Source organism: Perca fluviatilis, chromosome 13 (assembly GCF_010015445.1).
Source record: "Perca fluviatilis chromosome 13, GENO_Pfluv_1.0, whole genome shotgun sequence".
NCBI classification, from domain to species: Eukaryota; Metazoa; Chordata; class Actinopteri; order Perciformes; family Percidae; genus Perca; species Perca fluviatilis.
In genome coordinates, this window is record NC_053124.1 from 18,258,209 (window position 1) to 18,274,373 (window position 16,165).

At 39.9% G+C, this 16,165-nt stretch overlaps 1 protein-coding gene across 1 annotated transcript in view; it reads right to left on the minus strand.

Moving 5' to 3' along the window:
- The window catches only part of ripor2 (RHO family interacting cell polarization regulator 2), a 60,388-nt gene extending 57,333 nt beyond the window's left edge, over window positions 1-3,055 (minus strand). The window contains 1 exon segment of the mRNA XM_039820158.1: window positions 2,751-3,055. Within this exon segment, the coding sequence (XP_039676092.1) occupies window positions 2,751-2,829 (79 nt within the window). The 5' untranslated portion in view covers window positions 2,830-3,055.
- Between the last annotated feature and the right edge of the window lie 13,110 nt (window positions 3,056-16,165).

Here is a 16,165-nt window from a genome sequence, read left to right on the forward strand (position 1 = left end):
GCCAGTCCTCCACTTTTGTCCAAACTGAAATATCTCAGCAACTGTTGGACGGATTGCCATGAAATATTATAGTACTCATATTTATGGTGTCACTAGTGAGCCCCTGACTTTTCATCTAGCACCACCAACAGGACAAAGTTTTCACTTATCCAGTGAAAGATCTCAACCTCTATAATATTGATTGGCACAAAATTTGAAATGCAATTGTTACAGACTTGTGTGGTTTTGAGTGATATATTTCATCCAGTGGTGGAAGAAGTATTCAGATCCTTTACTTGAGTAAAAGTATTAATACCACACTGTAAAAATACTCTGTTACAAGTAAAAGTCCTGCATTGAAAATGTTACTTAAGTAAAAGTATGTAAGTACCATCATAAAAATGTCCTTAAAGAATTAAAAGTAAAGTACTAAATTTAGAAACTGGAAACGATCAAAATAGTTCCGTTAATCATCTGTGTTTAATCGGCTAATCATTTCAGCTGGAGTTGTAGGTCTATATATTGTTGGGTAGCTTAATTTATAATAGAACATTGTATTTTAAAAACTACATGTTTTTTGTGTGGAAAAATCTTAATTTGTAAAGTAACTAGTAACAAAGGATGTCAGATTAATATAGTGGAATAAAAAGTACAATATTTCTCTCTGAAATGTAGTGGAGTAGAGGTAGAAAGTGGCATGAAAAGAAAAAGACTCAAGTAAAGCCGTAGACTCTTAAGGGCAATGCACAAACCCCAAAAATAACTGTAAATGTATGTATTTCCTGCCTCTGTAATCATCTGGCCACCCTTTTAGATTTATCTTGTGACTCCTTGTGGGGTTCAGACCCCTATGTTGGAAACCACACTACATAAGACTTTTGCAAAATCACACACTACACACTTCAAGCTGAGTTCATTTTACACCGAATTCTAATTTTGTGTGTAGAAAAGCTCAAAGATTTGCAAATCCACTACTAATAATGAAACAAATGAATTACAACGAAAATAGGTCAGTGGTAGTAAATTTGCATTTAGCACCAATACAATTGAAACATTTGAATAGCATAATTTCCATCACTAACCCAAAGAGCTAATTAGAACAGAAAATATAAGTGATGCATATTCTGCAACCTTCAGCTGTTTCTGTAAATAAACACACTGATGCCTGCTGGCCAACCTCCACATGAATCTGTGCGCTGTGATTGGCTGGTTTGTTGCAGAGAGTCATCTGGCTGCGTACCTCCTGGCTGTGTTGTTCAAAGGGAACGTCACATTACCATCGGTGTATCTCAGACAGAAGTGGGTCAGTAGCGGCATTAACATACATTACACACCAAATGATGCAATATCTGGGAATATCCTCCTGCTCACTGTCCACTCATCATCAGTGGAGCTGCTGCAGATCACTTAGAGCCTGCACGGAGTTTAAATATGTCTTTTAATGTATAAATATACAAGTGTTAATATGTACATTGTAAGCAGTTTCTGTACAATTAAAAGATAATAGCCTACATGGCAGAGCACTTAGCTCTGAGCATGTTTGTGTGTTGCGAATATGGTTTAAAATAAGTGTAATCAACGGTTTTGCAACTGGTGTGAGAGAGTTAGATGAAATGATCAATACCACTTTAATGTCTGTCAGTTTAATATATGGCTACAGCCAGCAGCCTGTTACCTTAGCTTAGCATAGGGAATGGAAACAGAGGAAAACAGCTAGCCTGGCTTTGTCAAATTGTAACAAAATTTGCCCATCAGAACTTTAAAGCTCAGTAATTAACACCGTGAAAAACAAAATACGAAGTGTAAAAATTACAGTTTGCACCAGTTGGAATTAAAAAATAAATATCTCTGATTCTGCTGCATCATTTTTTTAAACTGTCCATTGTGAATCCAGCAACATTATAAAAGTGCAATACTAAATTGGTAGAGTACTCTTTTAAACACAAAAAGCATTATACTGATACACAGAGTGACATACGCAAGTGCTGAGCCAATCTATGAAGCATCATTATCCATAATGCTTTAGCCATAATTCTGGTCAGAGATAACTAGTTTAATGGCTGCAAAACATTGAACAGTAGTCAATTATTATACAACCTTCTCTTCTACCTCTGAATGATCACCATCCAGGTCCTGCTGTAACTTTACTGCTCATCACTCATTCAGGATCCAACTGAGCAAAGGTTATGATTACAGCTGGTTTTAAAATAAAAAATAACACTCACACAAAGTGCATGTTGAAAAGATTTTCTAGTGGTGCATAATGCTTGCTTAAAACATTTGCCTGTTATACAAGAACGCCCACACTGCAGAGGGCATGACTGCTCTTGGCTTTCTAAAAAGGGTAAAAGTTGAAAAATCAATAAACAAGCTGCACAGAGTTCCTGCAAATGGGAACTGCAGAGAGAAAGCATGGAGTTCTCATTAGTAAAGGATTCATTACACTCACTAATTATTACAATCATTGCAACTACTGAATATGACTTTAACTGGTGGCATACTGACACTTTTCTTTGTCTTAATAAATCAATTTTTGGTAGTAACCTAAAAGCATCAGTGTGTATCAGAGCCTACTCAACCATGCAGCAAACAACCCCACCTACACAGCTAAAGAGATCCCTCTGGGCCACACTTCAACCACCACGTTGCACTTTTCTTAACCCCGATCACAACCACAAGTCACCAACAGACCAGTCTGACTTAGCCCTGCAGCCCACCTGTAAACCCTCACCTGCATTCACTCCTTACAACTGACCCTTGGCAAGCCTTACCGTCCTCATAGAAGACATCCTCCGCTTCTTCGCGCATCATCTCATCCAGGTTGTCCTCCGCAATGTCGGTCATAGCCATCACTATTCCTTTTCTTCTTCTTCTCCTCTCCCCCTCGGCTGACTAATCGGAGCTTCAGAGAGAGTGACTGGGCTGTAAAATTGAATCAACGCCGGCTCGGCCTCTTCACTTCAGGCGACAGTGTGATCACCGGCAGGCTCCTTGCTCGAGTAGCAGAGAGGACTGAACTGAGATTCAGCTTTCTGCACGAGAATGTGTGTGTGTGTGTGTGTGTGTGTGTGTGTGTGTGTGTGTGTGTGTGTGTGTGTGTGTGTGTGTGTGTGTGTGTGTGTGTGAGAGAAAGGACGCCCATTAACCTTCACTAAGTTTCAGCAACAGTGCTGATTTCATAACATCCTGTGCAAAGCTGAAGTGAGAGTGTGCTTTTTGGAGAGCACTTGTATGAGTAAGTATGCGCATGTGTGTGTGTACTGTAAGGGGAGGGTCAGTGGTGTGTTCACGTGTGTGTGTCCATATGCACAGTATGGCGCTCTACAATGAGTCAGTTTGAGTGGCTGGTGAATACCAGGAATAATTAGATTCTGTATTTTGAGCCAACAAGGACATGCAAAAAGGGTGTAAAAATGTGTGTTTGTGTGTGTACGTGACATGGCATGTGTGAGATGTGGCTCTACTTGTCATTCCTTCACTGCTCACTAGGCATCACGGGACCACTCTGATGGCTCTGTCTCTATTTTTTCACTTGGCCCACATCGAGTGGGCCTCAGCAGAGCTGATAACGTCTGCTGTCATCTGCTGCTGCTAAAAGTCTCCATAGTGACACGGACGTGAATAAACACACACACACACGCACACACACACACACACACACACACACACACACACACACACACACACACACACGGGCACACACACACACACACACACACCTACTCTGAAGAAGACAGATTCAGACACTGTGGGAGGTTCTGTTTATACCTCTCTTATAATCATAGTTTTTACATTTGGGACTTCAGCATTGATGATGATGTTTGAGTCACAGAGCAACACTAAGCATCTGTGTTTTCGAAATATAAATATGAACCAAATTTTTAACAAGATTGCAGGTTGTTTGACGCCACGTGCTGCTGTTTTGGAGATATTTCGAGAATCCTCAAAAACTCTTCTCTCCAGCTGGAAGGAACTATTCCACCTGCTGCACAATAGAGTAGATTTTTTACAGGTTTCCCAAGCTGCAAGTCTTCTGTTCAGCCAAACAAAGATAGTTTCCAGAAAAGACAAATCTCTTGCGTGTCTTGTACGATGTGTGCATGAGAAAAGTGTTATTATCAGATTGATTTCACAATGTATATTAATTGTATGTTTCCAATAGTTGTGATTGAAAGTTCATTCTTGACCTGGAAAATAGTAGTTGACAAGAACAATAAGCCTTTTAGGAATCTGGACATTTCTTTAAAATTGTGATAAATCTTATCAAATGACCTGCAAGGCTTATCCTTCAGAAAATGTGCAGTAATTTTTCATGCTACGGTCTCAAAATGTAAAATCAATCAAAACTTGAGAGGTAGCTGTTGCTATGTTGCTCGATGAGGTTAAAAACAAGACTAGGGAGTCTACAATCATGTTAGCAGATCTGTGAAGCTGTACATAGGCACAGTGGTGCCTAGAGCTAAATGCTAAAATGCTCACAGTGACAGATAGGATAAGATAAGATAATCCTTTATTCGTCCAACAGCGGGGACATTTGCACTGCTACAGCAGCAAAGGAGATGTGTAAGTGCAATAACAACAGGCATCAGTTAAAATGCAGGATATGATAAATAAGTAAACAGTAAAAAGCAGTAAACAGTAAAGAGCTGAATATAATTATCAGACAGACTGAACGATTGAATTCACAGTATTGCACAAAGAAAATATCTCAAAGTTTAGTATACATTGATATTGCACACAAAGTAATTGTCATCATGACAATGCTAACACACGCATGTATAATGTTTACTATGTTCACGGTATTGTTGAGAGCTAACATTTGCTAATTTGCACTAAACACAAAGTACAACTGAGGCTGATGTGAATGTCATCAGTTTTGCATTCATAAACTAAAGTATTGGACAAATCAAAACCGGATATATGAACCAATGACTTTTCATGACAATAAGCACGTTTCAATATTGACCAAAGTGATGGGCCGACTGACACTGCCATCCACTCAAGCCACGCTGCCAGCTTGGCAAAGATGCTCTTGTGACAACGTTGCATATACCTTGGACATATAATGACCACAGCTTCAGCTTCAGCCACTGTAGCTCAGTCACTGAGACATGTTTGGTACATCTGGACATCCAAAGAAAACTGGGTGCATCTAGTGAACTAAACTAACTCCAAATGCGTGTCATGTATATTGAATGAATAATCTAATTCCAGCCAGTCATCAGCAGGGTGAAATAGTTTCCATCCAGCTTTTTAAGAATTGTGCACCATTCCCAGAAGGCCCCTTACCAGTACATCTCAAGAATTTCATGTTCAGTCCCAAATTACTGGGAGCATGCAATCTTGTCTCTTTTTGACCTTTAATTTATTCTAAGTTGAAAAAAAGTCAAAAAAGCAGCCAGAGACTGAATTTCTTTGTCTCACACCGTGCCTCCATTTGTCTTTACTGTGCAGTTTCTCTGACTCACACCCCATTTACACAAACCAATTCCCAACCAAAATAGAAACTAGGCTTCAAGTCAATTCATTATCACTTTTCCTTTAGACTCCCTCTCCCTTGCCACTGCCTCCCTTTAAGGCCAAAGCTCAAGGGAACAGACCTGGTGACAAACTCATTTTCACTGAGGCGAGGCCAGACAATTCAGACACACATTTTTCAGGAGGTGGGATGTGGGGTCTGAATACATATGAAGAACATATTACTGAAAGTAACTTGTGGGGTGAACAGCGATGTTTACAAATGAGATGTGGCAGAGAACCGCACATTCATCTTAAAATCGGAACAACTTTCAGGTTTTAGAGTGCAAAGTCATATAGGAAATCACCCAAGTACAAACTTCTTGATCAAAGTGAAGGAGTAACTTTCCCAGCAGCAACAGGAAATTGCAGAAAGTGGTGAAACAAACTGCATAACAAAACAATCTAGAACCATAAAGATGCAAAAGAACCACATGAACTACTTGCAAACACTGAATTTAAATGTGATAGTTGTAGCTTTCAAACTAAACAGCCAGAGCTGTGTCTGATTAAATCACAAGGTGGTTAAACAGTTATGGCTTATGTTCTCTAACCAATATGGTGGTTCACAACAGACAGAATATTTTGACTTGGTGCTCTGATCCTAGAAACATAATGCGGGAAATGGAGAATCACTGGTCATGCAGGCCAGTAAAACCGAAGAAACACTCAGAATACTGACACATGCAAAGCAAAGCCCACTGTCTTATGCAGATACGTCCCACTCCCATCTGTTCACTGCTATAATCATCATGTTCTGGTGACTATTATGATTTATGTGCAAAACATTTCAGATATTAAACTCAGAGTTATTCTAAGCAAAAAAATGGAAATGGAAAATTGCAGTTATGAAAAGTTTCAAATCCAGGCATTCAGATGTTTCAACAACTTTTTTCTCTCTCTCTCAGCAGCAGCTTCTGACTATGAGCTACTTTACAGGCAGCATTGCCAGAAAACGGGGTCACGTTTGGGCTGCATTTGCCCTGCTGCATTTCAATGACTGGGTACATTGTTGTCACTAGCAGAGTAAACCCTCTGCTTCGGGAAATGCAAACGCATGCTGCTGGGATGCAACACACAATGCCACAAACACACACACACACACACACACACACACTTACTCCGGCATGGCAAAGAGTAGCACAATCAGACCCGCTCGGTACAATGGTGTTGTTTGAATGGGGTCAAACAATGGAGCTCTGAAACGAGCCAGATGATGAGTATCCCAGGAGGCTGAATAGGCGGCTTCAGCCTCCTACACACTCGCTCAACACCAACTCATTAGCAACCAGGCTAATTCTATGGTGCTAGCTAATTTGCAAGAATGTAGCCTCTTGCACAGATGCTACAATGGCTATAAAATACTAGTAAACTAGACAAAGTAATTCGCATCCGACGATGATATTCTTCTAATATTAACCCAAACATTTAGATGTGCTAACATTATTTACTGTTAACCTTTCTGGGATAGCTGGAAGACTCGTAAAACCACAGCATCTCAACATACAGCAGAGTAAACTGAATATTCAATCAACTTTTTTTCAGAATTATAAAAGAAATGGCAACTTATCTTGGAAACATTGACTCATATCATGTTTCTCTTTTTATATTCTTCCCTGATTCAAGATCAAAAGTTATTATAAAAAGGACTCTGATAAAGATGTAACCTTATATCGAAACGTTAGTCACTGTTATGCACCATAAGAAATAAAACTATTTAGTAAGACAACTGTGTTGCAGCGGCAATTTTTTGTTATTTTATTATAAATGAGTTTGTAAAATCCCCTGGTTTGGAAAAGAGTTAGGCTTACTTGCTTGTGTCTCAACTGACTCATACATGAAAATGATCAATGTTCACAGCAGGTTATTTATATATGTTGCACTCAAGGGCTGCAGCTACCATTGAGACCACTGAGTTCATGTCCTGGATTTTTTTTGGAAAATTTGGGAATTTTAGCAACTTGGGGGCATTTAAACTATAAAATTAAAAAGTAACATATTTAGTAGGCTGATTCCAGTATTTTTTATTTATTCATTTTATTTATCAGCATTTTACCACCAGCATTTTATTTGTAGCGGTTTAAATGAAACATAATCTAAATTATTTAGACACAATGATGCAGTTAAGTAAAAAAAAATTACAAACTTTATTGACCACAGCTCTGCTGCACTCTTGTGTAAACAAACCAGAAGATTTTAAAAGTGAGATTTAAAGCCAATGCATAATACTTGCTGATATAATAACAAAACAATAACAAATTATATCCATGTGTAAAGCATCTTTCTATACAGGGCTGCAGAATATGTATTTATAAAGCAACAATTAAACAGGCCATGCAACTATAAAAATCACAAGTGTAATTGAAGAGTGGAAAATACCCATCACACAACAGGATATTGTTGCACAACACAACACAAAAAGCCAATTCATAAAACCTGTGGAAACCGGATTCCAACAAATTAGGGAACTTGAGTATTGTGTTGTTACAGCGTATTTTTGTCACCCCAGGCCCAGTCTGCTCAGTGATATTAAATACACAGAGAGGCGAGCAGGTGAGCAAGTTTAAGTAGGAGACAGATGGAAAAACTACTGGAAAAACATATTGATGTCAGTGTGACTTCCTCTGCCAAAGCGTGACAGAAAGGTATGGGTGAAAGAGACATAAGAAAAAAAAGAGACAGAAACAAACCAACTTCTCTCCTCTCCTATCATTCCCTTCGCCCAGGCCTCTGCCTCTTTTTCTCCCTTCAAAGAAGGATGACAAAATAGGATGATTGTGAAGGGGCGCCTGGTTACCCTGGTTACAATAATGAGGGCGTGTGTGGTAAATCCAATTTGCCATGGCACTCTCTGACTCATTTGAGGTGCACATGTGTGAGTTAGTGTTTGTGTGCGACGCCTGTGGCTTCATGTGTCTGATAGAGGATGACCATAATTTACCATACTGTAGCCCACCTTGCACATACTCATGCATGTAGACACACACTTAAAGACACTAACACACACACACACACACAACACACACACACACACACATCTTTTCTAGGTATCTGCAAACTGTTCATACTGGAAGAAACAACAGACTGGAGATCACACACTGATTCTACTTTCCTCCAAGAAGTAATAGTACAGGAGAGATGGTCATGATTACACCAAAACGAGCAGGTAAAACCCAAATTATCCAAATCTTAGACCTAAGGATGGATATAATGAATAAAACTTAGAGCTGCTGCATTAAACCAAGCAAACACAGTGGACCGTTGGTTGAACATGAATGCCTGGAGTCAGAGGTCTTTTATCAGAAAATAAGTCTGTGCAACAAGAGAGCATCAGAATGTAGGAACTTGCAAATGAGTACTGAATTTAAAAACAGTTTTAGTTCAAACTTCACAGATTCTTAGCGGTTTCTCTTACATTATTTAGGCAAACACCACCTGGGCAAACAGGCAGCCCGTAATTGTTTGAATATACTGCCTGGTTTAGTGTGCAGTAGGCAACATAGTGAGAGGCAAGAAAAAAGTTAAAAGGATGTTAATAAAAAGCAGGAACAACTGGTAAATATACCTACTGTACGCATAGTGATATCTTTTCATCTTTATATGGTTGTATGTCTTGACTCTGCGGTACATTATGTTAAAGAATAATCCCAGCAGACGCCTCCTTGTCAATGTGAAGCGTTCAACTCCTTTTTGTGCTGTCACCAATTTCTACTTCTGTGCTCTCTCCCCATCTCTCCCTATCGCTATTGTATTTTGTCTTTTTCTGTTCCACAATTGGATCCTTTACTCTCGCTCATTTACTCTTTGCCTTTCTGTCTCTGTCCCAGAGGGCACCGAGGGCATCAGACAATAGCAGCAATACAGCCGCTCCCTGCCAGCTGTGCAGACTGGCACCACAGAGATGGCAGTGGCCATGTTGTGCCCTGCTGCTGCCGGCTACACCTGAAGGGAAGAGATAACAGCTAAAGCACTCAACCAAATGAACCAGCAGACCACAGCCTTATATCTGTTCATCTCTGAACAGGCTGGTGAACTAGCTTACAGTTCAGGTGTAAACAAGCGTCACTTTCAGGGCCAAGGAGCACATCATTAACTTACTACATTAGGTTGTTACGGGTTACGTTAAAAAAAAATCCATGTACACAACCAGCACATCAACTGTGTATAAATAATCCACTATGTGAAAGCCAGTCCTGGATGCTAATAGAGTTTAGGCTAACATTTGCAATATTGTAAACACATTGCTTAGTCTAATCAGACTTATAACATCAGGACTGACACAAGACTGCAATACAAAACCAAGATTCTCTTTGACAAGAATTTTGAGAGGTGAATCTTCCACCATTATTATTTTGAATTGCATGCGCTGTGCGTAGCAACAATAACAGCAACTCAGAGTTTATGAAAGTACACTTATGCTACAGCCAATCACCTTGCTATGGCTGAGCATATTTCTGACAGTTAATATCTCCCCACAGCCCCAAGCAGTTCATTTAATATTGCATAATCTAGTAGCCTACTATTTTTTGAAAGAGAGACATTTTCCTGTCGGGGTGATCCAGAAGCCAGATGAGGAGGGTTGCAGCAGGGTGGGGCAAAAGCGTGGCAAGAACTCTGAAAACCACAGTTTCCTCTCCCACGCCACCCAGCACATCACCGTGTCCTCCAGCATACATTAGAGCCAACACCTGCTGGCTACAATGGGGAAGTCAACTTTCAAAACAATAAAACACAGGCAACTGATGCAATGTACTCTAGATGGGTAGTATTAACAAAATGACCTTCACTGTTATTGTGCGAGCTGCAAGCTGCAAGCTGCGAGGCATGTTGCACTATTTCTGTTGTCAACAGGTATGTGCACACTTACAATCAAACATCTGGATTCAAGAGATGGAGTGAGCAGTCAGAGGTGGACTGCATATAGATTTAAACAAATTCGTCTATGTGAACAGGAAGGGAGGATATCACAACACAGCTTCTGAGAAATCGGGTGGGGACATGGAAGGAAGGTTGGGCAATAGTGTGTAAAATTACATTAAGTGCCTATTGCAGCTGTATTTCTCTCAGAGTATAACAGAGTGCACATGTGCCACAGGAGCCCTTAAGGGTGTCACAGTTAGGATGTGGGTGGAGGATTTATTCAGAGTCGGAGGATGACAGAACTGGTCACTGAAAGTGTTACACATGTAGCCTTTCTGCCCCGATGGTCAGAGGAAGAGGGGCAGTGGGAGCTGGGCTGGAAACTGTAGTGACAGCTCATCATCACGCATGAGGGCATCTAAAAAAACCAACTAAAGAAGCTCTGCATGTGTGTATGTGACTGTGTTTTCACTGTGTCTGGCTTTGCATCAAGTCAATCCAGAATGATGACATCTGGCATGACTACAAATCTGTTCTCCTCCCTGGAGTATGAGAATGTACTAGTTACACCAACCTTATATGACCTACATACATCTACATTTTTGTCACAAAGCAATTTGTTCCTGAGACTTTGTGTATTAAAAACCATCTAAAGCAGCAATATAGATATCTCAGGCAAATCCTTACATTAAATAATGATGCATCACACTTAGATAAAAACAAAGAAATATATAAGTTACATGCTGATGATATTTTTTAAACTGGCTCCAATATGATACCTGAGTTTCGATCCGTTTTTAAACTATGTCTCACTTGATAATTATAAACATGTTTTTTAAGAGGGTAAATCCAGCAATTTATGGTAAAAATCAAAGCAGCAGAGGCCGAGATCCAAATATGGGTTAAGCTCCAAAACCCCTAGATCCTACATTTCCCACAATGCAACCAATAGCTTCTTTTCGTTAAATCCTCCCCACCTGCTAAACGCCACATCTTTTGAACCTCCAGTTTGCAACGCAGGCTCTCTTTCAGAAATGTGTGGTCTTCAAGCTCAAGCCAAGATAAACCATACAATGCATACACAAAGCAGAATCTTATTTTGATAAAATACTGTCTAACATGACTCAAAGTCGGACCCTAATGAAGATATTTTGAATAAATAATGACACAAGACCAATCTGACCAAACATCTAATGCCATCTTTCAGCTAAGGACAGCTTGTTGGTATTCAGAAAGTACTACACCCACCTTGACACCCAATCCTATTGGTAACAGCAAATATATTTAATTTTGTTAAATGAAATAGATTTTAGCTGAGAAAGACAGGCCAAGACTCTCCCACAGCATTGGAGAGTGGAATCAAGTCCGTTTTTCCTGTTCATCAGCATTTGAATGTTTCTTCTCATCGGTGAAGCCAGCATGGGTTTAACTTAGGCCAGTGGCCTCTCTTTCTCTCACGCAAGCAAGCACGCACACACAATTCTGTTCATCTGGCATCCTTCTGAGGGTAATGGACACTCAATAAAGCCACATCCTGGCCACCGTGAAAACCCAGGAGTTCTACTGAAAAGCACAAAGAAGAAACTGGTAACCCGGTCCAAACCCAAGGACATGGGAACCATGAGCTCATGAGCTAGTGTTGCCATATACTCAGATGATGCCAACTCTTGCGGCTTGGCCTTGGGATGCTGAACCTTTTGATTAGTCAGCCTTATGCTACTCAGCAGGAACTTCTCATTTGTGTCCCGATGAATTGAGTCAAACCATGAGATGGTGGGAGGCGTTTTTGGTCGTCAATGCAGTGTTTGGTGTCTGACAGAAAGATGTCTGAAGACCTGACAGAAACTAAGTGATGATTTGGCAAGTACACAATAAATCCTGAGACAAGAATGTGGACACACATCGAAGAGGAGACAGAGCCAACAAATATTGAGAAAAGATAGAGGACATTGGACCACGTTCTTTTATGTTATAAGAATTTCATAACATGGAACTAATTCGTCCTGCTATGCTTCAGAGGAACTTCATGTATATTTGTTTTTATAGCAGTCAAGTATATTGTTCTGCTGCAGTGGGACAATAAAGAAACGCCTCAATGAAAAGTGAAAATGTTTGTAATTATCACAGCATTTTCAGCTTTTTCCTGGTATTATCTTGTTGTGTTTTTGCATCATGAAGTGCTTTTAAAGTGTGTTTTCTACAAACATTGTATCTTGTGAGTCATCACGAAGGAGGCATATGGAACACAACAGCCAGAAGACAAGGTCAACATGAACTTTTCTATAATAACCTTTGGATTGTAACAACAACGACAACAACAACAACGACAACAACAAGCTAATTCGTCAGTTCTATTTGCTCTTTCCTTTATACAGCGATGTCAGTCTAGGCTAAAGTGCAGCCCTGCGGAGGCTGGCTGGCATTCAGTGACCTGCTCGGTGCTTCATCAGTGTGGGTGTTGGCTTGATTCTGAACTTCCCAACATTAAGTGCATTTCCAACCAAATGTTTCAAGCTCCTTTTCAATTTGATGCTTTTACACTGTTTTGGTTTACTCTTACCACTCTCATCATGTCATTTTTTGTCTCAGCAGGCACCTGTTTTAAAAAAAAGCTCAGAAAAACCCACTGTACACTTCCTGTCCAGCACCAAATGGCAAACAGACCAAGTTAGCGACTAGCTGGTGAACATAGTGGAGCATTCAAGGGCCATATATTTTCCTCAGAAGTTGGTGGAGACCAAAATAGAGCTAAAAGAGAGTGGATATTGAACTTAGGAACATCACATGGACAAAGACATGACTCCAAATGAATGATATTGTTGCTCCGAGTCTGTGGATGTGTAAATATAGGCAAGTATTTGCCAACATGCAAGCCATATCAACTTAAAAAGTGATATGTCAGTGTGTTTACAGGTTGTTTCTGCTGCCCCCAAAAGGTCAGAAAAGTGAATGCAGCTCAAGTCACATTGCTACAGTTAGTGGTATGTAGCCATGCATTTATTTGGCTATTTGTATTATCTGTCATATATTAAGTAATATTTCTTAATTATTTTTTGCTCTTAGCAACATAAATGAAATTCACCATTATTGGGGTAGTGGCAGAAATCTCAGACAAAGAAATTTCAAAACCTGAGCAAATAAAACCAGAACCATGGCACAATTTAGTAGTTTTTTTACTAGTATATTACTGATAGATGGACTAAAGTATAGTCTAATGACAACTGGAGTGCATTCATTATGTCTGGGTTTATAAGCAAATACTGGCATATATGGAAGACTTGCCGTCAATTAAAACTACATGTACAGTATAAATAAACGCATACAGCATGAGCCCTTCTTTGGGAAAAGCAGGCAGTGTTTTATTTTGTTCTCTCCTCCCTCCGTCTCTCACTCTCCCCTTGTCTTTCTTTTTTTACATTAGTCTTTCTCTTTGTGTTCACAAGCAGCCCACACAGCAGGCCTGCTTGTTGACTTTGTGTAAAATTATAGAGAAAGGGCGGCCAACATGATTCCACACTTACATGTGCCCTGAAAGCTTGTGAATTGAATTCTTTTCAGGGTGAGAGAGGGACAGCGAAACATGCAGATAAGCAGGACAGAAAGAGGAAAGAGGGAGAAAAAGAGTGTGTGATAGCAATAAAAGAAATGAGAAAAAAGAGGGAAAGAAATGAGTGAGCAGCGAGAGAGACAGGGAGAATGATCTCCAGCTACAGCTGACAACTGGAAAATGAGCCAAAGCAATATGTAATCGCCTCTGATGTAGTTTTACCCCCCGAAGCCGCCTCCTGCATCAGTGGCAGCAGAGGCTACAGTTAGTGAGAAGGCGCGTTGCTATGGAGTGGGAAGATTTTCAGAGAGTGAGCACCATTACAAATCTGGTTGGAGAGAAGAAAGGAAAAGCAGGGGGATAATGAAGATAGGGGAGGGGAGGGTGGCAGAGAGGCAGATCACAGGACACAGGAACGATAAGTGAGAAGACAGGCTGAAGGAGAGATGAGAAAGAAAGCAATAAAGCTAATGCAACCAGGGCAGAGGTGAGGGACAGAGAGGTTCAGAAAAGAGAGGGGGACAACAGAATAAAGGAGAAGAAAAATGTGCAGGCAGGTCATATAATACAATCTCTTAAAGTGTTTTATTTGAACCACCTCCTCCATTATGGCCTCAGCTCCATTTAAAGTAAAAAATTAGGGCCTGACAGATAATTAACGAGACTGTTTTCACTGTGCATGTGGTTTTGTGCATCTTGATAGAAGAAAGCAAGTATTTCTCTTCATCCTCTGCATTATTTATAAAAATCAGTCGGATGATCCTTAGAGTAGCACTTTGCCCTCAGCGTGGTGCCAGAAACAGGAAGAATACATTGCAAGGAGGAAGAGAGACGTTTTCATCACACACTACGGCATTGTTGAGTGGGGAACAAGTGCAATCTTTTGTGTTGCTTCACTTCCCTCTGAGCTGAGGAGTGTGTGTGTGAGAGAGAGAGAGAGAGAGAGAGAGAGAGAGAGAGAGAGAGAGAGTGTGTGTGTGTGTGTGTGTGTGTGTGTGTGTGTGTGTGTGTGTGTGTAGCATTCACCCATTTCAGTATATTATCAAACTGTTGAGGCCCCCTACTGGTGAACACTGGGTACACAACAATTATAATATTTTCTTAAGTTTTTAGAGACATTTTTTAAATAAAATAAGTAAAAAATGTACATGGAACTATTTTACACATTTTATGTATTTTTCCACTTACGCAATATAGGGGTGGTGGCCAAGTGGTCTTGTAAACCAAAGATCATGGGTTTGATCCCCATCCATTGCTTTAAATGTTACAGCCTAAACTGTCTGTGATACATAACAATGTTAGAGACAGTGACAAAATGTAAATATAAAAAAATATAAGTCTAGCTTTCATTCACAGTTAAGACCAGATAGAGTCTCCTACCGCACTACATAACATATTTGGCAGACAGTATTTGTCTGAAGCAACACGCAAATCCGGAGGACTTTGGGGTTCATTGTCTTGCTTAAGGACACTTTGACATCCCTGTGATTACCAGGCACTCAAGCTACGATTAAAGAAAGAAAATCAGCATCGCCTTCATTTGGCAGATTCTTTTGTTCCGGGCAACTTCTATTTTCCTCCATACACATACATTAGGAGCAATTTGGAGTTATGTGTGTCGCTCAAGGACACTTGGACTTGAGCCAACACAATTGTTTCTTTTGCCTCATGTTATTGTCCAGCTGTGTCATATAACCACAGTGAAACCAAGATTATGTAAGATTAAGAAAAGATTTTGGCATTTGAATTTAACTTATCTAGCTCATCTTACCACTGTTTCCACAACAACAGTGAGACGTGTGGCCTGATAAACACATGGTTACATACTGAGTGACAGACTACAGTGGATGACAATCATAATGCACGCCGTCCTAGGCAATAACAAAGGACGAGTGGGCTGTTAAAGTGAGTCACCTCACCTCACTTGCAGATATGAATTTAAGAAAAATGCAATCAAATATCTTGTTCCTGCAAGAAAGGAAGACAAAATATAATAATAAATAAATAATAAGTAAATAAAAACACTCCTGCCTCGACAGCCTGAGTATAACTACAGTTTATCTGCACAAGCACGACAACAAGGCTTTATGAACGACAGTAAATATCACCCTCATAATATGCATTATAACACAAAACACAAGTTAACCACTCAGAGGAACATTATTGTTTTCTGTTAGCTGGTCAAAGTGCCCTAGTGATTTTTAGGGTACCATTTACAGGATGACTTTTAACTGTAGCTTCTTTCAACTTCCTGTTTTAGTC